Source organism: Triturus cristatus, chromosome 10 (genome assembly GCF_964204655.1).
Source record: "Triturus cristatus chromosome 10, aTriCri1.1, whole genome shotgun sequence".
NCBI classification, from domain to species: domain Eukaryota; kingdom Metazoa; phylum Chordata; class Amphibia; order Caudata; family Salamandridae; genus Triturus; species Triturus cristatus.
In genome coordinates this window covers 139,291,761-139,314,399 of record NC_140593.1, presented here as the reverse complement: position 1 = coordinate 139,314,399, position 22,639 = coordinate 139,291,761, and the positions used below count along the sequence as shown (strand labels likewise).

At 43.8% G+C, this 22,639-nt stretch overlaps 1 protein-coding gene across 1 annotated transcript in view; it reads right to left on the bottom strand.

Annotated features, from left to right (window-relative positions):
- LOC146789044 (collagen alpha-6(VI) chain-like) overlaps window positions 1-22,639 on the bottom strand; it is a 788,523-nt gene that overhangs the window by 166,999 nt on the left and 598,885 nt on the right. Inside the window, exons 23-24 of the mRNA XM_085631022.1 lie at window positions 19,087-19,149; window positions 474-536 (exon numbers count right to left, since the gene is read on the bottom strand). Coding sequence (XP_085487148.1) covers window positions 474-536; window positions 19,087-19,149 — 126 coding nt within the window. The remainder of the gene's footprint in view (window positions 1-473; window positions 537-19,086; window positions 19,150-22,639) is intronic.

The following is a 22,639-nucleotide window of genomic DNA, read 5'->3' as shown; positions in this document are numbered from 1 at the left end:
CAGTTCTGCATGATAAACCTTTTTGTTAGGTTAATAAAAAACAATAAATACAAGTAAGAGAAAAAACACTCAAAACTTTGACGCACATCAAATCAAAAGAAACTGAGGCCCCTCCTGTACAAATAAAAACTCAATAAAAGTTCATCGCTGGCCTCAAAACTGAAGAAAATGTAGACACAGGGTGAGTAGCAACAGCCATACAAATTAATACATCCTTTGAGGCGCTCAGTAGCGGGTTTTAAAAATGTAGTAGTTCTGTCACGTACTTGTAACGCAGCGTGCGACACAATACCCAATGGTTCTAGACATCGGGATACGCATAGAAACCCAAGCTTGCCGCCCGAGAGCTATAAGACTGCTTCAAAGATGAGATGATGACCCCATATTATGTGGAAAGCTTTTTCGTCACAACAACAATGTAAACACCAGTCCAGTCTTAGCACACAACATGCAGTGCCACGCTGCACACTCACCGGAATGCCCCGTAGGCCTTGGATTCCCGTTGTTCCCGTTTCGCCTCGGACTCCTTTACTGCCCTGGAGTGTGGAAGAAGAAAGAAGCAGAGACATTACTGTGGGGCCAGGGTGGGCGGACTGACAATACCAAAGAGCCAATAGGAAACGAAGTAAGGGGTTCAAACTAAATTCAGATAACAAACGTTAGAAATACTCATTGGCCGATAGAAATATAAGGGCGTGACCTGAGAGGACTGTGTGGAGAACACACTCATAACGTGATCGAAATAACACATGAATCATACGTGACCGGTGGTTTCAGAAAGGATCTGGCAGTGGGAGAACCTGTCTTGTGTTATGTTATTTGATGGACATTATAGCACACCCTATGCAATTAGTGTGGCTTTGTAGCGCTCTCGCCCTCTCCACTTGGTTCTGAGGCTTCTTTCACTGGGGTGTCAGCTTTCAAGTTATTCATATATATGAATACTGTGGCCAAAGATAGTTCTAATTTGTAAAAATAATAATAATAGTGCAGGGCCCCAAAGTCGTTCTTAGGAGCCCTGGAGTGCTGGGTGTCCTGAATACCGAAGGTGCCTAGTTTTCATAATACCACATGCCTCTTTCCCTATAATTCCTGTTTCTCGCTCTTGCAGATTCTTTCATCCTTGCTTTCTCCCTTGCCATTGTTTTCTGTCTTTCTCTCTCTCTCCTCCTCCTCTCTCTCTCTCTCTCTCTCTCTCTCTGTCTCTCTCTCTCTCTCTCTCTCTCTCTCTCTCTCTCTCTGTCTCTCTCTCTCTGTCTCTCTCTCTCTCTCTCGACCTGGGTCAATGTTTCATGATTGAAAATAAGTCCCATTCCCAAAAAGGGGTGACGGCTCCCATCACCGGCAGCACTGGCACAAATTAAGCACTGACTGGCAGGTTTTAGCAATTGCTTCTGTATCTCAAAGTTTAGTATTGGCGTGGTTTTACGGAGGCTGGAAATAGTCTCCACATTGTGTTGAAGTTAGTGTGACACTTGAGCAGAATTGGATACGTGTGAGGTGTTATGTCTCATGATTTTTTTGTTTTTGTTATGTGTGCATGTGATGTACGGTTTAAGGTGCAATTTGGCTACGAGGTGCATAGGTTTCGAAAAGTAAATAGTGCTGTCTGAGTGCCAATTATGGAAAACAAATCTAATATATCTAATTGCCCTACATTTGTGTGACTTCCCATTAACCTAATTATTACTGATTTATTACTAAATTGACATTCCACCTTCCACGGGTTGGGGTCTTGCGCCGTTAACTGGTCTCTTTTTGATCCCAGGCCAATATCCAATTATCTTCCCTGGTACAGAAAAAGGGATCAGGGCATACACCAACCTGATTTTATGCAGTTGGTTTCCCGCTCCCGCGTTGTTTCTGGTGCGCATACTGCTAGAACAGTGTGGGGAGGATGTAGAGCACGCAGAGGGAATCATGGACACGCCTGGAGGACCTCAAGGTAGATGGTTGAGTTGGAGATCACCTTTAGAGTGTAAATGGAGTTGAATTTCATGCTGCCTCCCACACAGCCACCAACAGGAAAACTGATTTATGTGCTTTGAAGTGGAGAAGTTGACCCTACTACAGGAATTGATTTTCCTCGCCTAGCCCCTGCTTCTAAAATCCTTCTCATTTGTGTGGCTGTGGATTATTTTTAAAAACTTGTACAAGCATGCTTCTGAGAGCTGTGGACACTGCTGACAAGGAAGGTTACCAAGTGCCCCCATCACTGCTCTGAATAGCCCATGCAATGGAGACAGAAACACAATGAATTCTGGCTTGCGTGCACGTTTGCTTCTAGGTTTTCAAGAAATTGTCGCTAGTGTTTGCCAATGGCTACTTACATGTATGTGGATGTGTTTGGTGGAAAGTAATGGACAAGTTTCATGCAAAACAATGCAGCCAAGGTTGGGACTATGATCACGAAAGTGATGTGTGGTCCTTAGAGGCAAAAAAGTACGACAATGAACTACGTCCTGGTGCTGCGTAAAAAACACAACTTTTATCTCATAGACAATGGGATGAAGAGCTAAATAATTCACCTTTGCTCCATTGTACAAAACCATCTTCCTGCCACATTCTGAAAAGTGAGAAATTGGGCAACCAAGCAATAGCAGATTAAGAGAGTAGAGGTTATTTGTTCACACAGTTGTGGCTATTTATATCAGAGGATAGGAGTCTAGCTGGCTTTTGACGAGCCTCTGTGGGTGCATGAATTGGCATATGCAAGATCTGGTAAGGGTGCAAAGTATTAATTGTGGAGAATGCATCAGCCTTTTGCTGAACCGTAGGTTTATTTGCATTCTGTCCCATCATTTCATCGCGTGTTGCGGATTCTATCCCATTAGGTTTTCTCAGGCCCTCGCGTGTTGCAGGGTAAAGGCCAACCGTATTGTGCCTGTGGTGGGCACTTGTTAGAAATATTGGCAAAGGAATCGGTCTCGCATTAATGTGCCAACACATGCAAACAGCATTTGTGATTGCGTGTGTTTTCAACGTCTACATGAGCCCCCTCGCGGCCATCGTACGCAAACACAACCTCAGCATAATCTCCTACGCCGACGACACCCAGCTGATCCTCTCCCTGACCAACGACCCCGCCGCCGCCAGAGCCAACCTGCACGAAGGGATGAAAGAGGTAGCCGAGTGGATGACGACCAGCCGCCTGAAACTGAACTCGGACAAGACGGAGGTTCTCATCCTGGGCTCTTCACCCTCCGCCTGGGACGACTCCTGGTGGCCTCCCGCCCTGGGCACCGCACCCAAACCGACAGACCATGCACGCAACCTGGGCTTCATCTTGGACTCCTCCCTCTCCATGACCAGGCAGGTCAACAACGTCTCCTCGGCGTGCTTCAACATCCTACGCATACTTCGGAAAATCTTCTGGTGGATCCCCACCGAGACCAGGAGGACCGTCACCCAGGCCCTCGTCACCAGCCGACTGGACTACGGTAACGCCCTCTACGCCGGTACCACCGCCAAGCTCCAGAAGAGACTCCAGCGGATCCAGAACGCCTCAGCCAGACTCATCCTCGACATCCCACGATCCAGCCACATCTCCGGACATCTGAGAGACCTTCACTGGCTCCCCGTCAACAAGAGAATCACCTTCCGCCTCCTCACCCACGCACACAAAGCCCTACACGACCAAGGCCCGAGCTACCTCAACAGCCGAGTCAACTTCTACGCTCCCACGTGCCACCTCCGATCAGCCAACCACGCCCTCGCCGCCGTCCCCCGCATCCGAAGAGCGACTACAGGAGGAAGGTCCTTCTCCTACCTGGCCGCCAAGAACTGGAACTCCCTCCCGACCGACCTGCGCCTGACCCAAGACCACCTCTCCTTCAGGAAGAAGCTGAAGACCTGGCTATTCGAGCAGTAGCGGCACCCCCCCCCCCAGCGCCTTGAGACCCTACGGGTATGTAGCGCGCTTTATAAGTGTCATTGATTGATTGATTGATTGATTTTCACACACTGTTACTTTAAAAGTGAGTATATTTGCAATGTTATGTTATGTTATTGGTTATTTATAGAGCGCAGATCACTGGGTAGGACTTTTGGCGCTGGGTAATGAAAAGTGAAGGTTTATAACCTGTGTAAACAACCACGTCTTTAGCAGTTGCCTAAATTTGGTGTAGACAGATGCCTGCCTCATTTCCAGTGGAAGTGTGTTCCAGAGGCGAGGGGCTGCAATAGAGAATCTACGACCTCCAGTCCTGAGTTTCTTGTAGGTGGGGGTGACCAAGTAGTGAAGGTGACTTGATCGCCGTTCTTTAGTCAGACAATATTTTACAATGCAGGCTTTCACAAAGCCTGGGCATCTCAAATGCATCGCCTTGAACACCAAGCAGCATGCCTTATATCTGCATCTCTGTGCCACCGGCAGACAATGGATGTCCATAGTCACCCATGTGATAGAACCCCTCCTGGAAGCTGAACTATCAGCCTAGCAGCCTGGTTTTGAATTAACTGAAGCTTGCGCCTAAGGGATTTTGAGAGGTCCAGATAGAGAGAGTTCGCGTTATCCAGTCTGGACATGACCAGTGCAAGAATAACTTAGATCAAGGCTTCTCTCGTCAGGAATTTCCTGATTTGTTTTATCCGGCGACGTTGCAGGAAACAAGCCGAGGTCACTGCGCTGCTATGTCAGTTCTTGTTCCTGGAAATGCTGGGCTGTTATCGCTCTTATGCTTTCTGGCAATGTTTGCGGTGCTTGGAGAATGCGGGGGGGTGGCAGTTGGTTGGGTGTACATGAAGGGGCAACATCTTTGGTCTGTTGGTGGTGCATTTGGAATAAAGCAGCTTTTGGATTAACCATTGGAGCCCTGCGACTTTTTAACACTGGCGACGATTGGCTGTAGGAGCACCACCAACGTTGGAAGAACCCACGGATTGATTTGGAATTATCGTCCGAATTGGTAACATTAGCGTGGATGTGAATGGACTTTAGACTCTACATCCTATCGATAACTGGTTTCCCTTCAAGTATACAACAAGTCAGACTGTTGCTGGTTTTTGCTCAAGGCATTGCGTATCGTGCTTGTAACGGGACAAGCGGCAAGAAACAAAGAAGCGAAGAGTTACTGCCGTTTTGAACAGGCAAGTCGATTAAGGAGCTGTGGCTTGCCGGAGGTATTGTGTTGCGGTGCTACAGTGATTTCTAGTAAACATTCACTCTTACCGGTGTGATTAACGGTCTCACGGTGCTCGAGCTGACTTTCTGCCTGCATGCGCGTCAGTCGAATCTTCGTAGACTCGCCCTTCGCGCTTGTGTCATAGCGCATCACGCATCACCAGCCTCGACATGTTCCACTTACAACCATTTTGCATTGTAACCACATTCTTATGAATAGAAGAAATCATGAACGGACCCATAAATTCTGAAATACCTTTTTTCAAAAACCTGGGTTTCTTGACCAACACCCACTCCCCCACACACCATAATTTGGACTTAACAGCATTCTTGAAATCAAACCGTTTTTTTATACTCCGTTTGATAAGAATGAATCCTGGATTCCACCTTCTTCCCATCCAAAGGAATCAGATCTTGCAAAGGAAACCAAGTTGGATTCAACTTTGACTTTGCATGTCTGCCCCGCAGAAGAAAAAAAGGCGAGTTACATACAACTTGGTTCACCGTGGTACGATGAGCCCACCATGTATCACGCAAAACATCCTTAAGGGGAATTTTCGTATCCAACGCTGTTTGCACACAACCCTTGACAACGCGATTCATGCGCTCAGACAGACCGTTGGCCTGAGGAGAATAAAGAGCTGTTTTCAGATGAATGATACCAAAATCATTCAAAAATTCCCCCATCTCAGAAGAGACAAATTGCACACCATTGTCAGTGATTAGATATTTCGGAACACCCTCCCCAGCAAATTCATCTTTCAGGAATTCCACAATAACTTTTGTATTGACATTACTCACACATTTTGTAGATACCCATTTGGATGTATAATCTACCAAAAGGATAACAAATCTCTCAGACGGCGCAAGTAAATCAAATGGACCCATTAAGTCCAAACCCAACTTTGTCCACGGCTGACTAGGAACTTCCACTGGAGACAAAGGGGCATTGTTGACTACTTTGGACTTATCATTAGACGCACATAGATGACAATCTTTGACCACAATCTCCACCTGACGATCCATAATGGCCACCAATATCTCTCCCTAAGCCGTGATTTAGTGAGACTCCTTCCAAGATGCCCCTCATGAGCTAAATTTATCAATTTTGGTCTCAAGGATAAAGGAGGAATAAATCTACTACCTCTCAACAACCCCCCATGTGCAATAGTTAACTCATCCTTAACAGACTAAAAAGGACTAAGCTCAGGATCCACATCCTTGCAATGAACCGGCCAACCCCTAATGATAAAATCCTTAATACCAGAAAACGAAGGATCTTCAGAAATAGCTTGACTCCATTCTTCATGGGAAATAGAGGATTCCCTAACCCAAGAAACACATACCTGTTCCACATCCACATAATCTCCCTATTCTTGAATTGGCAATCTGGACAGACAGTCAGCAGTCACATTCGAGGACCCAGGTAGATATTGCACTTGGAAATTGAACTCCTCCAATCCCTCACTCCAACGCTTCAATCTAGGAGTCAATCTGTCACTCTCCATACACGAGAAAACTTGCACAAGAGGACGATGGTCTGATCTTACAACAAAGGGAATACCCCAAAGGTAAAATTTAAAATGCTTAATTGCCCAAACTATTGCAAGCGCTTCCCTCTCAATACAAGAGTATTGCTGCTCAGCTTTTCTTAACGCTTGAGAAGCAAAAGCAACAACTTTGTCCACCCCATTCTCCACTTGGGACAGTACTGCACCCAAACCAGCCAAACTCGCATCAGTGGTAAGGATAGTTCTCTTGTTGGTATCAAAATGGCCTAAACTGGGTAACTGGCTGATGGAACGTTTAACAATTCCAAAAGCAACTTCACAGGCACCATTCCACTCAAAATGAGTGCCTTTCTTAAGCAAATTTCTTATAGGCTCAACTACAGATGCAAATCCTTTAACAAACTTAGCATAGAATTCAGCCAAACCCAAGAAAGATCTAACTTGCTCCTTATCCATTGGAGTTGGAGCTTCAACAATGCTCCTAGCTAATTCTAGTTTAGGTTGAATGCCCTCCCCTGAAATTACATGCCCCAGATATGTAACTGAAGACACTCCAATTCTATACTTCAGTTTGTTGATTAACCATTGGAGTCCTGCGACTTTTTAACAAAGTGCCACATAAAATGCAAGTTTATCTTCTTTTAATATATGGGATTCTGCTATCCCTGCATACAACCCGTCTCTAATGTTGTATACATCAATTTACCCCTATCCTCCAGGGATCTTTCATGTCTGCAATGTTACATGTTACAAGACACAGCAATAAGACATGCTCGTGCCTGTCCAGTCTACCAATGTTACAAGGCTAGAACCAGACCAAATACATGCAAAAACATGTAAAGGACGGAGAATGAAGGGATGTTAAAATGTACACAGTGTATTCTATGGAAATCAATATATATTTTACCCTTTCGCCCATTTTTACAATGTACTAACTATAGAAGCCATGTTGATAAAAAGGCTAAAGGGAAAGACAAAAAGAATTAAAGAAAACATTTCAGTTTTTAAGAACTCAGCAGGGAGTGGGGACATTAAACTGGAGAGCCTGCCACAGCTGCAAGACAGGCACAGAGGAGGAACACAAAAAACACTTTAGAAAGGCAGCTCTCTACTAGTAACATTAAAGGAAAACAAAACGTGGAGTTGAATTGAATTTATGAAAACTATAAAACTGCAATATAATTCTTAGCAAGTCTTACTTTCAAAGAAAATATGTTTTTCTTATTTTTCGTGTAACGTTTTGTCTACATCAGATTCTGAGTAGTCAATATGTAAAAATGCACATTGTGTTGATTTTAAAGGGAGCAGCCATCTTTCTAAGATACCTTCTGCTATAGAAAAATAGCTAATTAGGTGCATATTAAAACTAACGCAACTTCAGCATGACAATAAAAGCATATTCTAGGAGGCGCAATGACACACCAAACAGCACAAAGCTATAGTTTAGACAGAAATACTCTTCGTTGTAAGAGTTCAAACCTTCTCTCTGTGTATGTTTCAGTATTGGTAACAACAGGTACCACATAACTCTCTTGTTAGCCAGATCTAAAAAGTCAATATGCCGTAAACGGGGCACCTGCAAGACCACATTGTAACATTCAACGTGTTGCAAGTTTACATTTTTTAATGTTACATAGTATCCATATGTTGTTTGAGAAGAATAACAGTATAACAATGAATTTATTTTGTGTTACAATTCCGAGGCCAGAAATATCGACCTTCACAATGACTTCATAATAGTGACTAACGCTTTGTTGTAAAGGTTACTTTAGATAATAGATTTACTGGTATAACTCCACACCTGGTTACCTTGCAATATAGTTTTAGTCCATGCTGTAGAATCGATACGTGTGCAGGTCACTATTGAAAACACAGCACTGTGACTCCCTTCAACATGGATCTCCTGTGCATGCTGACAAACCTTTAGCATGTCTATAAACTTGCAGCTGTGCATTGAAGCATGGCTGCTTCCTGTCTCTGCCAGGGGTGATATACAAACAGGGCTATCACAGGCTCACCACATCATGATTCGCTTGGTCCACCTCAATCTTTGAGCAGTGGCAGACTCCTCGTATACTGACCTCATGTGTCAGTGCAGCAGTTATCTTTGCATGTCTATTTTATGGAAGCCGTCCTTAGAAAAGCAGTCTGCGGCCCTGCACTGGGCTTTTCTTTCAGAACCCCTCGGTAGCTTCTGGGGGAGTGCAGGCCCCATGGAGAAGTATGATTGTGTGAATGCTACAGGCGCACACATACAGGATCTGGCTTATTTGTTGCAACCCCTCCAGGGGAGAGCCGGTAGCACATTCAGTGCTTAGTTTGTTAGAACCTAAGTGCCAGGGCCCTTCTCAGGAGACCACTGCAGCTTGCAGCACTCATTGCCCCTGCCAGCTCTGCCAATGACAGCCCTCCTCAAAGTGTGTCATTTCAGACTATTCCAGGCCACCCAAAACTATAGGAATCATGTGATGGGTGGCAGTTATTACTCATTTTTAATACAGACTGAGTTATTTAACAATGCTGTTGTGCTCACCTCAAAATTAGACAAACAGCCCCACCATATGCCAGACTGTCATAAGTACCGGTGCTGTCAATTAAGTGCCGGTGCCAGCAGCGGAAAGCACCGGCTCAAATTAAACAGTGTATTATTTATCTTTTCTGTTACCCCTGTGGTCCAGGAGTAGAACCATGATTCCAGGAGCAGAACCCGGACACCAGGAGCAGAACCGGGACAACAGGAGCAGAACCAGGATTCCAGGAGCAGAACCAGGATTCCAAGAGCAGAACCAGGATTCCAGGAGCAGAAACTCACTGCAACATTCACCGACCATTTGTGGTGCATGGAATGGAAAGTCCTTGAATATTGAACAATAGGAAGTAGAAGAGTAGAGGAATAAGTAAGTGACGTACAGGAAACAACACAGACATTATGGTTTAGAGAACACTCACATGGATGGCCATGTTAGCTTGGGAATAACTGGCTGCATTCCCAAACTCTTGGGATATGTCCCCAGGGCGTTGATTGATAAAGTCCTCTCCAGAGGTTTATATTGTTTGACAATAAGAGGGTTGAATAAAGCTCTTACTCAAAAAATTTGTAGTGGGTTCGCTACATAACTTGCGTGGTCTAGCATCCATGAGATGTGGTCTCTTTAAGAGCACTGGGGCAGTGTTCTTAGTCAGAACACCTCCGCAGCTTTGCTGAAGACACAGACTCCATCTTTCAGGTGTGCAGGTACAGGTAAGACCAGTTGGGCTTTGCGGGGCTTGGTGGGGGAGAAGTAGACAGACAGCAGGATAGGTAAAATTAAATAAAAAAAATATAAATATATAATCCCGGGGAAAAGCCCAAGGATTAGATAGGCTCCCTGGTAATCTGTTTAAACATGATAAAAAGGTCTGGGTCCCTTATGTCAATCTAATTAGTAATGCCATTGCAGCAGGAGCTCCAAAACCGGCAACATTGACAGGGGCTGAAATTGTCCCTATCCATAAAAAAAGGTAGTAAACAGAAACCTGAGAACTATAGGCCAATTAGCCTAATAGACATGCTCCAAAAAATCTACGCATAACAACTTTTAAATAGGCTCAACAAATGGATAGAGACTAGCCGCATACTGTCCCCGTCCCAGGCAGGATTCAGACCCTGCACAAGTACGGTAGATCAAGTATTCAGACTGTTATGCATCATTTGAAAATATGTCACGGTAAAGGGAGGCCACATCTACATAGCATTTGTGGACTTTAAACAATTAACAAATGGGGAAAATAAGTTTGTGAGGTAACTAATGGGGCTGCCCCAATCAACACCACTAATCCCAATGTTTCACGACCTAAACATCAAGTGCATAGGGCAAACAGCAACATTGCGACCGCTGCTTTACTGGATCCGACTATGGATAACACCAGAATTAGCGGTATACAGAGAAGGTGTAAAAGAACTCTTAGCCATTGACATATGTTTAACTTTTTCTTGGCTCAGATTTGTCATGAAATGGCTCATAGAACTAGGCCTTAGCTCATATTGGGCTGAGCCACATAACCTAATATCGAGCTGCAAAAATGTTCTGAAAAGAACATATTGGATACATATCTCGAATGTACTTCATCGTGACCCTAATTTGAGAAGGATTAGGACTCAATTCCTCAATGTAAAACCTATCACGTTCTTTGAAGAATTTCTTGACAATAAAAAGCCTCATTTGGCAAGAATCTTGTTCTTAAAACTAAGATATGACACCTTGCAGATTAAGAGTTATACTGTAACGAACTTGCACGTTATGCACTTTAGGGTTAATTGAAACATATGCTCAGGCAAGGAGGAAATGGATTCGCCTGTTGTGTAATACATTGGGATTCAGAGAGCACCAAAACGCTTTAAGGGTGATGACAGTTAGCATTGTACCGTATGTAATATTTGCCATATCTAGATATTTGTTTGCAGTAGGGATTATACAAGGCAAGATGGGGCTAAAGTTGTGATGTTGTAGTGAATAATGTGCTCCTCTGTCTGAAATATGCACTTTGAAATGCATTAATCTTATTTGTAACTTTTTAATTGTATTATATACAGTTTTAGCTGATTTTATATATGCATACAAAAGGGGGATGTATTGGAGTACTTAGTGACCAGCATACACCGTTCCTATTTTAAGTAATGTACTGAGACCGATGATTATTTTATTGAGAACACCATAAATCCTGTTAGATGAATTTCAGATTATATTAATTGGTTGTTGTTAGAAACGGGTTTCCCGGTAGGCTAGGGCATGCGCCAAGGCCAGGCAGAAACCCCTGTTCTATTCAGGGCAAGGGAGCTACACACTGAGGATAACCCTTTCTCACCCCCTTGGTAGCTTGGCACGAGCAGTTAGGCTTATCCCAGAGGCAATGTGTAAAGCGTTTGCGCAACACACACACACAGCGGCGACACCCTAGGCACACTACATAAGAGACTCCACACAAGGTTATATAAAAATATCCTTTGTATAATGTAAAACACATTAGAGTACAATCACAGATATATATACACTGTGCCAATTTGCACCAGGTCACAATTTACAGGGGACTATGTACAAGTCAGCGCCAATCAGGTCTCTGCCAGAATCATCACAAAAACAACCAATAAATGAATGAAATGAAAAAAAATATTTGTAAAGCGCGTGGTTACCCGTGGGCATCCCAGCACTAGCTGTGGCGCCACTTAAGCTTTGAACAGATCAAGGGAAAAGAGAAGTTTTCAGTTGTTTTCTGAATTTCAGATAATTAGATTCAAGCCGCAAGTGGTGGGGAAGGTGGTTCCAGAGCTTAGCCGTGTTATATGAAAACAGACGGCCTCCAAAACAACCGGTAACTACTGGCATGATAATGAACTTAGCGTCATCACATTAGCATAAACCACATTAGCATTAGGCATACCCACATTAGCTCAGGAGTAGAATGAAAACATCATTGCATGACATTAGGCATCACCTTATGCATAAATGCAACATCATTAGGCATAAAAATACATAACGCAAGCACCTATTAGAATGGGGCATAAACACATTAGATCAGGCATGAACCTAATAACCTGATGTTAGACCTAGAAAACATGTTATGCATATATCAGTATAAACACACTGCCCAAACAGTAGTGGTGCACCCCTGAGAATGTGGTAGTACCCATATGGCAGGGACACAACATGGCCTTTAAAACAACCGTGCCCAACTGAAGATAATAAAGAAAGTAATGGCACCAACCGTACCACCAGAGCCCCCTGGGACTCTAAACCAAATGGTCCCCAACGTTGCAGCTGCCGCTAATGGGCGGTATAGCTGTGCCAACTAGTCTGGGCATGCTTGTGCCCTTGCAGCCCCACTCTGAAAATAGTTTTGCCAAAAACGTTGCAGCAGCCCGCACATGCGGTGCCGCTGTGTGCCCCAAGGGACACTGGGCCCGGTCCATGCTGGTGCCCCACTCTGGGACTCTAAAAATGGACTTTGCCCCAACGTTGGAGCGGCCCACTGTCCTCCGGGGCCACTCAAGAAGAACAGGCACCGGCTCTGTGAGGTAAAGTAATCAAGCAGAAAGCCTAAGGACTGCAGGTATCAGGTAGAGCCCCACTCACCGGGTACTCCCTCGTGGTCTCGGCGTCGGCTTTCCGCTCCCAGACCGGCCCCACTCACCAGCAGTCCTGGGTCTCTTCCGGTCATCCTCCGTAGGAGGGGGGCAGGCACTGACCATGTGCCTCAACCGCCCCCCCTCCTGGGATTCCCTGCCCTCCTCCTAGTCAACACCGAGGGGCTCTCCCTGACACACGGGCGCCCTGTTTGGCTGCAAACAGTCTTCTGGTCTCAGGGGCCGGCCCTGCCCACAGTCAGGCGGACTTGCCTGGCTTCCGGGTCGGGCCGACGGCTCTTCCCTTCCTCGTCTCAGGTCGCGGCGGTGATTTCCTAGAGGCAAATTGGGGGGTGGGCACCCGCTTACCAATAAAAGCAATTGCGGGGTGGGCACCCGCCATTAAAAGCACATAACAGCAGTGTGGGCTCCCGCTAGACGGCAATCATGGGGGGTGGGCACCCGCCGGCAAAGAGGTAGAAACACGGGGTGGGCTGCCGTCGTGAGTACACGATCAGCTAGGTGGACATCCACTCACAGCAGCAGTCAGGCGGGGTGGGCACCCGCTTTTACCGGTAATATGTGGCACAAACGCGGGGAAGACTCCTGCTGATTTCAGGAGCACAGGGGGAATCCCACACGCTGGGGATTCCCTCGCCACACAGCACTGTAGGGGACAGACGCTCCTCACCTCCTGGGCAATAAAGACAAATCGCTCATGGGACGCTAGAAAGCAGGCAGGAAAGTCCTTGGGGCTGGAATAAAGTTGTAGCACTCACAAGGCGCTAGGTCCCACGATGAAGAGGCAAGGCTGGACAAGGTCAACAGACCAGGGGACAGCACACTAAGCAGAGCAGCAAATCCTAAGAACAGTCAAGCACAACAAAGAGGCAATCCTTCCAGTGCAGCAGCCTTTACTCCTGCAGAGTCTTTTTCTGGGTCCAGCAGATGCAAAAGTCCTTGGTGCAGTCAGGCAGGCCAGCACGCAGGGACCCTCAGCAGTTGGGTCCCGCGACGGTTCCTGCTGGCACAGTGTTCCCTCTAAGTCAGCACAAGAACAACTCATGTATTTATACACCCTTCTGCCATGTTACTAGAAGGGGGCAGAAGCTTCTGGAAGGGTCTTTGGGGAAACCAGTCCCAACTGATTTTGGGGGAGTGTAGAGCACCTTGTTTACCAGGCTTCTCTCCTCGCTTTGTGAGCTGGGGCTTGGTAATCAGACACACCACAGGGGGGCGGAGCCAGCATTGTACAGGGTAGGCACAGACCTATTCAGAGACAGGGTACTTCTCCTCCCACTACTCCAATGGCAGATCTGCTATTCAGCCTGACACTGACTAACCCTGCCCTCCCTGGAACCAACCAAAACCTCACCTCACCCCGGTCACTTCTAGAACCAGACATGGAATACACATCAGGCAGGCAGGCACACAGCACACATACATGCCAACTTCTAAAAGTGGCATTCCTAAAATAGTGAAAATAAATGTGCGCACACCATTGCACAGCATTTATTATTTCCATTCCACACATACCAAACATGACATACTTATCTTGTTCCATTTAGGAGTTATCCCATCAGGAGGGGGGTTTCCAATGTTAGCCTATGGAGGGCAGAGAGCACACACACTTTGCACTGCTAACCAGTGCTAAAGTGCCCAGAGTTCAGGGATGACCCTGCAAAAAGGGCCAAGTCCAACAGTTGTACAATATATGTTCACATTATAGTCAAATATGGACAGTTGAATATTCTGTTTTTACTGTAAAACTTTTTATGGCCTTTGGCCGAAATAAAGTTTTTATGATGAGTATCTCTTAACAAAATGTATCAGATGTCATGCAATGGAGTAGAATAAAAAATATATAAAACCACTAACCTTGCTCAAGCGCAAGGTAAGTAGTTTTCTCTCCTCACCCGCCTCGCCCCTGCCCCACTGCTCTTACCTGTGCCGGCTGCGCATGCCACCTTTTGTGCACTAGTGTGTGCGTAACTATTCTATGTATGAAGAAATGGTATGGAAATTTCAGGTCCTGCTATTAAATCTCCTGATCCATTCACAGATAAACCATCGTTCTTAGATTAGAATTCAGATGTAATGTAATAAGTGGTTAAGGCAGTAAATTGAGAATCAGCCAGTGGTTTTAGTACGCATTACATGGAAATGAGCTTCCACTCCCAAGGGTGATTCGAAGTGTGCGTCTGTGTGTTCCAGTCCGGCTGGTGGAAGCCTTTTGTCTATCCTGGATCCGAGGAATAGATTTATAAGTGATCGAAACGAAGGGAGTAGAACTCTTTGGCTCCAATATACTAGTGAACATAAGCCCCTCCTCAATATAGCCTGAATCGGACTCCTATCCCCAGTAGTAACCGGTTTACTCAATGTTGAATGCATGAGAAGAAAGAGGAGACATTCGGACCTTGGTTTAGAAGGTTGTATGGACCAGGAGATGGGTACCTAGTTCTGACATTGATGGATGATGTAAGTAAGCTGGGCTGGATGCACAGTACTCCGAAGTGAGAAGAGATTTTTTTGAAGAAATCCACTGAATGCCTGATATTCAAGCCCATTCTGCAATGCAGTGTGCTGATGGTGTTTGTGCTCCATTCCAGTGTTTAGTAATGACCAGAATACAAGCCCTGTATCAGTGTTCAGCCCTCCTTGGTAGCTTTTGGGCTTATCTAGGTTGAAGTTCAAGAGACATGTTTCTCAGTCAGATTAGGAAGGTCTGCAGAAAGCTACATTTCCTTTGCCTTGTTTGTGTTGGCCTCCACTCTCTCATTCTCTGTTTTGGTTGTCCTACAGTCTCCTTGTCTACGGTCTAGTTACAAGTTATCTTTTTTTCTGCTGACCCCAGTGCTGACGTTCATGCATTTTTATGTGTACACATATTTATTGACTTTTGCATCTCTCCTTTGCCCCTGTCTTGCACATGTTTTGTTTATGCAGTTGGGTCTCCTCTGTGCTTTTGTAACCTACTGCTCTGTTTCCCATAGACCGGACCTAATATATATCAACTCACACGAAGGGTTGATTTTTGAAAAACATAATTAGCTAAGATTAGCAAACAGAAGCGGAAGCTGGAAAAGAGGGGTTTACATTTTATGTTCAACAAAAGTCATTGGGATGTTAAAGGTACCCACACCAAGAAAGAGTAAGGATGTAATGAGAGAAAAAATGTGTCTATTTGCTTCATGGAGCAGATGTGTATGGTTGGCAAAGAGTAGTGCAGGAATGAAGATGGCTCTACACACGAGTGCCATTCAAGCGAAGAATAATAATAAAGAAGAGAAAATAGTCAAAGTAAACGATTATAAAAAAATCTGAGGTTTCCTAAATCCGTGCATGCATGGGTTCACGTTCCGTACATTACGCACACTTCGGGTTGGGGAAATTGGCATAAACCCCATTTATTTATTTTTTGGTGATCTCTTACATACCCTGTGCAGCTCGCAGGGTGTTTTAGAGGACCTTGTTATATGAACATATATGTGCATATCTAAACAACCCACATAATACTCAAGAGTCCTATGCATAACTTGAAAGAAACCAATGTAATTTACGCAAATGCATAATAATTCTGTTCTTATGTATGGCGCTCATAGAGAGCCTCCTTCATTTACTTCAATTTCTGAATTTGACGAAGCAACAGTAGATAACACAACCGGGTACCCACTGTTGTGAAGTCATAAAAATCTTCCAGGCCAGTCTGACAGGGTTCTCTGGGAGCCTGTCGGTGCAGCGCTGCTTGTCTGCTTTGAATGAAGGCAGAAAGCATAACTGCAGGAGGGGTAAGGAAGTCAAGGAAGTTGGTAAGTGTTGGCCAACTATGGCAAGTAAGGGTTTTTATTTACCTTTGAGACAGGGATAACAGAGGCTTTGTTATGTATGGTGGCTCCCCCATTACTCCTTTGCCTCAGCCTAGCATTTGAAAGCAGGGGAAGTGGATTTTGGGGGGCCATACAGAGCATAGAATGTTAGATGGATAACAGTGAATTACGGGGATGTTTTTTATCCTGGAGTTATGAATAACATCAAAGACAATGTCATAGACAACTCAAGCTTTGCTCTCGTTCTTTGATGTCACTGAGAACATCTCTTTGAAAAAACTGCCCATCATTTGTGACGCACTGACCTCCCCAATGGTGTCTATCATTGTCCACTGGGGCCAGACCCTTGCCATGTTTTCAGGACAGCGCATGAGATAAACGTACATGCAATAAATCTATATGAAAACTATTTATTTAATATTTATTTATAGAAACAGAGCTTAACTTGAAAATATGAATGGATCCAGCTTTTGTCGATCTATGCAGGTACTCCTAAACTACACTGAATGCACTATTCATTTGTAACTTAAATGTAAGCCCATGAAGAACATGAAGGTAAGAGGTGGCCCACAAACCATAGAGGCAAACATCTGAAGAGAATGTATGAACAGTCAGAGATAAACACACTGGAAAGGAAGGGAGGAAGAGGCTGCACAAAACTAACTTGATGAATTAAGGTTAGTACCAGCTGTGTTAGCACAAGGATAACACCTTTACAAAACAAGGCTAAGGGACACTCAGACTAATGCTGCACTCCTCACAAATTCCACTTTGGCTTCAGATCCGCCTGTTGTATCAATGTCAAACCACATAATTTATTTACACAATAAAATAAACACAAAAACATATTTTAGCAAATGTTTACTCCTCTATAACTATCCATTCTCAATTCACAATTCAATATCTTCCAGTAGTCAGTTAGGATAAGCTAATTGCAATTTAGTGTAATCCTTTTTAATCAAAATGTGAACATTTTCAAAATAATCATTTATTTTCAATTTTAGGTCTCGACCTACTGACAGCTGTAACTGTGTTGTTGAGGATCTGCCGTCTACATATTATATACGTGGAGTGGGTCCTGCATCAACCACTTGATCATGATTCGATGGCTTTCTTATCTATCTCAGTTCCATGCTGCCTATCTATTGGCCTCTCCAATCTTGCGTTTGTGCTTTACTGCTTTTCTGGTTAGTTGACTTCCATTGCTGATGTAAGGGAACAATTTTTCTTATTTGGCTTTGCGCAACAGGAGTGCATCCCTTTCCTTGTTCTCTTACCCATCATTTCCACTTTACTTTTCATTTACTAACTTTTTTTAACTCTTTTTCTTTTTACCAAAGTCTGGCAGCAGCACACAGCTGCTAGGCGATTCATTTTTGGGCGTTTGTTCTTGGACCTCCTCTCAAAGCACCATAAACCTACCCTTCCCCTGTCTATGGCCTTACGCTCCCTACTGTTTGTTCCTTTCATAGGTGTTTTTATTATTATTTTTGTGAGGGCTGGCAGGTTCACATTTCTCCCAGGTCACCAGTTTCTCCCCCATTGCACAGCATCCAGCACATACTTTATTTCTTTAATTTGCCGTTCTGAAACACATTCAGTCATCTTGGAATGGTAAATAAAAAAAAAAAATACAACAAAAAAAACCTGAAGATGGCAGTCAGCTAACAGTGTGGAATTAATTTGTTTTGCTTTAAAAACAATTTGAAGATGGCTGCCACACATCGTCTCAGGATTTTCTTTTGTATGAAATAAAATCTTTACATGATGACCACTGCAACTGCGACCATCTAGTGGAGGAAGGAAACAAGCAGTGGCAAAACCTTTGACATTTTTAGATCTTGCAATCTGGAAGTGGTGGTAGAGGTTTAGAGGAGTGCACAATGCATTATTAGCCTTTGGAGACCATGACTGAATGTAAGGTGGCGATGCATAACCCGAGAAGGTCACATAGGAACAGGGTAAGTAGAAGGAAACATGTCTCTCACAGGGTCCACTTTACACCCAGAGTCCACGAATGGCAACAGGCACACACACTGATAAAGCAAATAGGTCTGGCCTGCATTTTCAGATATAAATAAGACCTATTGGAAACTATTAGAAGAACGATCATTTGGCAATTGAATTTTGTTTGGCCGTAAAGTGATCCAATGTGTCTTGCAATGAAATAAAATATTACAAAAATAACTGTTTTGTATAAAATGCCTGTATGAGATAAAGAGATTAATGTTACAAAAATGGGTAGATAGCTTGCACATCTCCGTTGTAAAACAATCCCCTCGTACATTTTTAATGAAAGCACTTCATAGGAGGTAAACGAATTCTCCTGAACAGACAATTCCATGATCGTGAAACTATATTACTCCCTTGGGCTGATCCAGGATGTGACGAATAGCGGAAGGGGGCACCCTCAAGCAAGCCTATGATTTGAAAGGCGCTGACTCAAAGCCCACGCTGTGTGTATTGAACACAAGAGAGTGGCTTGGCCAGACCTAAAGGTGAGAGTTACAATTCAAAACAAACCTCTGGTCCTGGGATTCCTTGTGCCCCTGGATCACCAGGGAAACCGGGAGCTCCATTTTCTCCCTGTGGAAGACAACAATAGCATTAGTGCCCAATACCATCATATGCATACGGCGGGCTATGGTATATGCATCCTGTGCTCATAGACATCAAGGCGAATGTATTAATGTGTGTAACCACTGAGCAGGTACCGCATGGTCTGCAGCAGCCCACCTTCATCTACAATGGCAGACTCTTGGATGATTATTAAACAAATGCGTATATTGTGCCTAAAAAGAGGAATTTATATTTACTGTCTTAAACCTTTGGCACTGCAAAGTTTTTCATAATTCAATAGTACAGCAGAGTTGAACACTGTAATAGGAGTACATTTCTATATTGGACAAATTAGATGAAACAGGAAAGTATGGCGATGAGATTGTACATTTTCAGTAATTCCAAAGCGTGGTACAGGCCTGGAGCCCTACACCCCATGAAGGAAGGGTGGTCTAATGCATTATCGAGTTTGAATATCAATCTACCCAAATATTGAATGCAAGATATCAACTACCACTATGCTCTGAGGGTAAGTGTATGCAATAAAGTGTATATTTATTATTGCTTACCTCTATCTACCTGATGACACATATTTATCATCAAGAGACTGTGGAGTTAAGAATAGCAAATATAAATTTACCAATGTATATACATAACTTCACAATACGTTGGAAGTTGTTATTTTTTGATTCAATATTCTGGTATGAAGATATTACTTACCTCAATACTGTGGTAAACAACCCAAAGAAAACTAGAGTGAATCGCAAGGAGAGGGAACATGTAAAACCAGGCTAACTTTGTTGCTCAGAGATATTGAACATCAGTTCAGTGTGTACTTCAGCAACGCAGTAATTCTGAAGTACAACACAAAGTGAGGGGAGTTCCACCCTGCCACGCAAACTAGAAATAATTGTAAAAAAAAGCAAAACTAAACCAGTCTTGGATTGCTGCTGCTAAAAGCAATTCCACGTATAAGGAGAGCTTACCACGTGATAATACATCAATCGTCTCACTTTCAAAACTATATCAAAATTAAGTTCAGCTATGTCCTTAGGAAAACTTCTTAAAAGACTGAGGCAAAAGTTGAAACACAGAGGATTACATCACCAAGCCAAAAAGTAGACATAATAGAACACTAATGGTCGAAATATAAGTCGCGAAAAAGAGAAAGCAGTCATTTGAATTGGCTTACTGGTGTTGTACTTCCTACTAATTATTGTGTGCAGGTTTTATTAACCTATAAATGGACATAGGCTTATCTATAAAAGTCTAAGATTGTTCTTCACATTATGTCTTTTATTTCACTCTTTTTTCTTTTTTTTCCCCTCTGTTTTATTTATGTAATAATTTTCTTTATGTTAAAATCATGGGTGCCATGCTTTGCAAACATGTATTATTAAAGTGAGTAAAGTACCAAATAAAAGGTTCAAGGAAATTGATGGCAACAAATAAATGAAATAAGCGTAAGTAAGATGAAATACGCAGAATCTTTTTTTCAATCAGTGGCTACTTCATTAGAAACATACATTAGGAAAAATAATCTATATAGTGGTGCATAATTTACTATTAGGCACCCTAGAATGATTATAACGTGGTCCAATAAGGACCCTGATGATATTCATGAAAATGTAAGGCTGGAAGGAACATGACAGTGTTGTATAAGACTCCTGCAATCAGGGCCGGACTGGCCGTAGCGGGCACCGGGCAATCCCCCGGTGCACCGCACGGGTGGGGGCCGGTTTTGAGCCCCTGGGGGCAAAATCGTCCCTGTAATAAAATTGGCCGAAAACCGCCCTTGGCAAAGAGCTCGGAGGGGGGGGGGGATGGGGGGGGGGGAGCAGCCGAGCACTTTGCTTGCCAGGGCCGGTTTTGGTTTCCAGTCCGGAAACTGCCTGCAATGCTCCAATGACTGCACTCATTCTTTACAGCCAAAGGGAAGACTGTGGTACCAAGGATAATGCTCAAGAGCACATCTGCAAACAAGGATGTTACCAGCTGATTCACAAACCTGAACGTGACAGTTTGCAAAATGAATGCAGGCAAGGGATGCCCTGTACCACATAACACAAATCTGTTGAATGTTAAAAGAGTTCACAGCAGTGCGGTTAGAATTGCTGGCGTATCTACTCAGCTATATCCTGAGCAAGTCCTAAATTGTTGGAGAAACACAGCCATAGTGGTAGTTGCCAAATGCTGGCATTGAGTGCTCAGAAGTGGTAAACATGTTGTAACCTTTTTTTCTGTGTAAGGGTATCTTTACCTAGTGCCTGATTCATAATTATCACCTTTTACACACCAGGGGTTACATCTCATGGGCAATAAAAGCATCTGCATGCTTGTGTGTCCCTGATTTTCCCTCTACCCACCAACATTATGTTAGTATTTCCACTAACTGATACATGAGTAGGCACATGGTGTAGACATGAATATTCACTCACAAGTCACCCTGTGCAGAGCCAACATTAATGCCCCACCTCGTTAAATAAACTGCATCCAACAGGTTCTCAGCGTCCAGTAGCTGAACATCTGTACATCATAATAACCCTGACAAAGACTCACGCTGCTGCATGTGTGTCATTCACATGGAACGGAAGGTCCTTGATACATAAGTGCCCTCCACTCTGTATAGAGGGAATAAGTTGATCTAACTACTCACATCACCATGTCCTTCCGGATAGCTGGGTCACACATAGGGCAAATTACACTCATTGAGAGAGAGATATATAGCAACATACATTCTTAACTTGTTCTTTGTGCCTACATGAGGAAACAAACGTATGAGCCTCAACCGGGACAGAGGTGGATATATACCCAACTGTCTTTTCTATTTTTCTTTGTGATTGTGCACAATGGGCCGTGAGGTGGTTGCATGGCCATCTGAACCAACATGTGGGTCTAAACCTCCTGCGTCACCTAGGAGCCCAAAGAGTGGTCCCGCTACCCCAGAGTCCCCAGGAGATAAACCTGTGGGCTGTACATCACTGAGGGTGGATATGTGCTCAACCCGCATCCTTGAAAAGTGGAATTTAGACCTGACCTCAGCTCTATCTTATCCTCTGGCTTTGGAAGGTCCAATAAGGTGCTTTCATTCCTCTTCGCGCTTTGCATATCTGTGTTGATGAAGAGAAAATGAGGACGAGGGTGGCCCCAGATATCTGCCAGCTAGTGTTTTGGACGTAGCACTGTGCTGCTTGTTAAATATAAATAGGAGTAAATGTTTGTGTATTTCGTTGTCTGTTTTTTGTTCTTAAGACATAGGGGTACATTGTTCTTAAGATGGAGGGATGCATGTGTGCATTCTCAGTATATTAAGCATTGTATCCACAATTGCATATCTGCTATTGATTTCTTATTAAAAATGCAATTTGTAGTTGTTGCCAATGAGCCAGGGTATTACCTGTATTCACTAAATTGTGTTTTTATGTAAGATTACAATGAATAACTGAGTATGGCAAATGTTCGATACCTATTGTTTGTCTCATAAAGGTTATATTTAAAATGAAATGAGCATGTCATG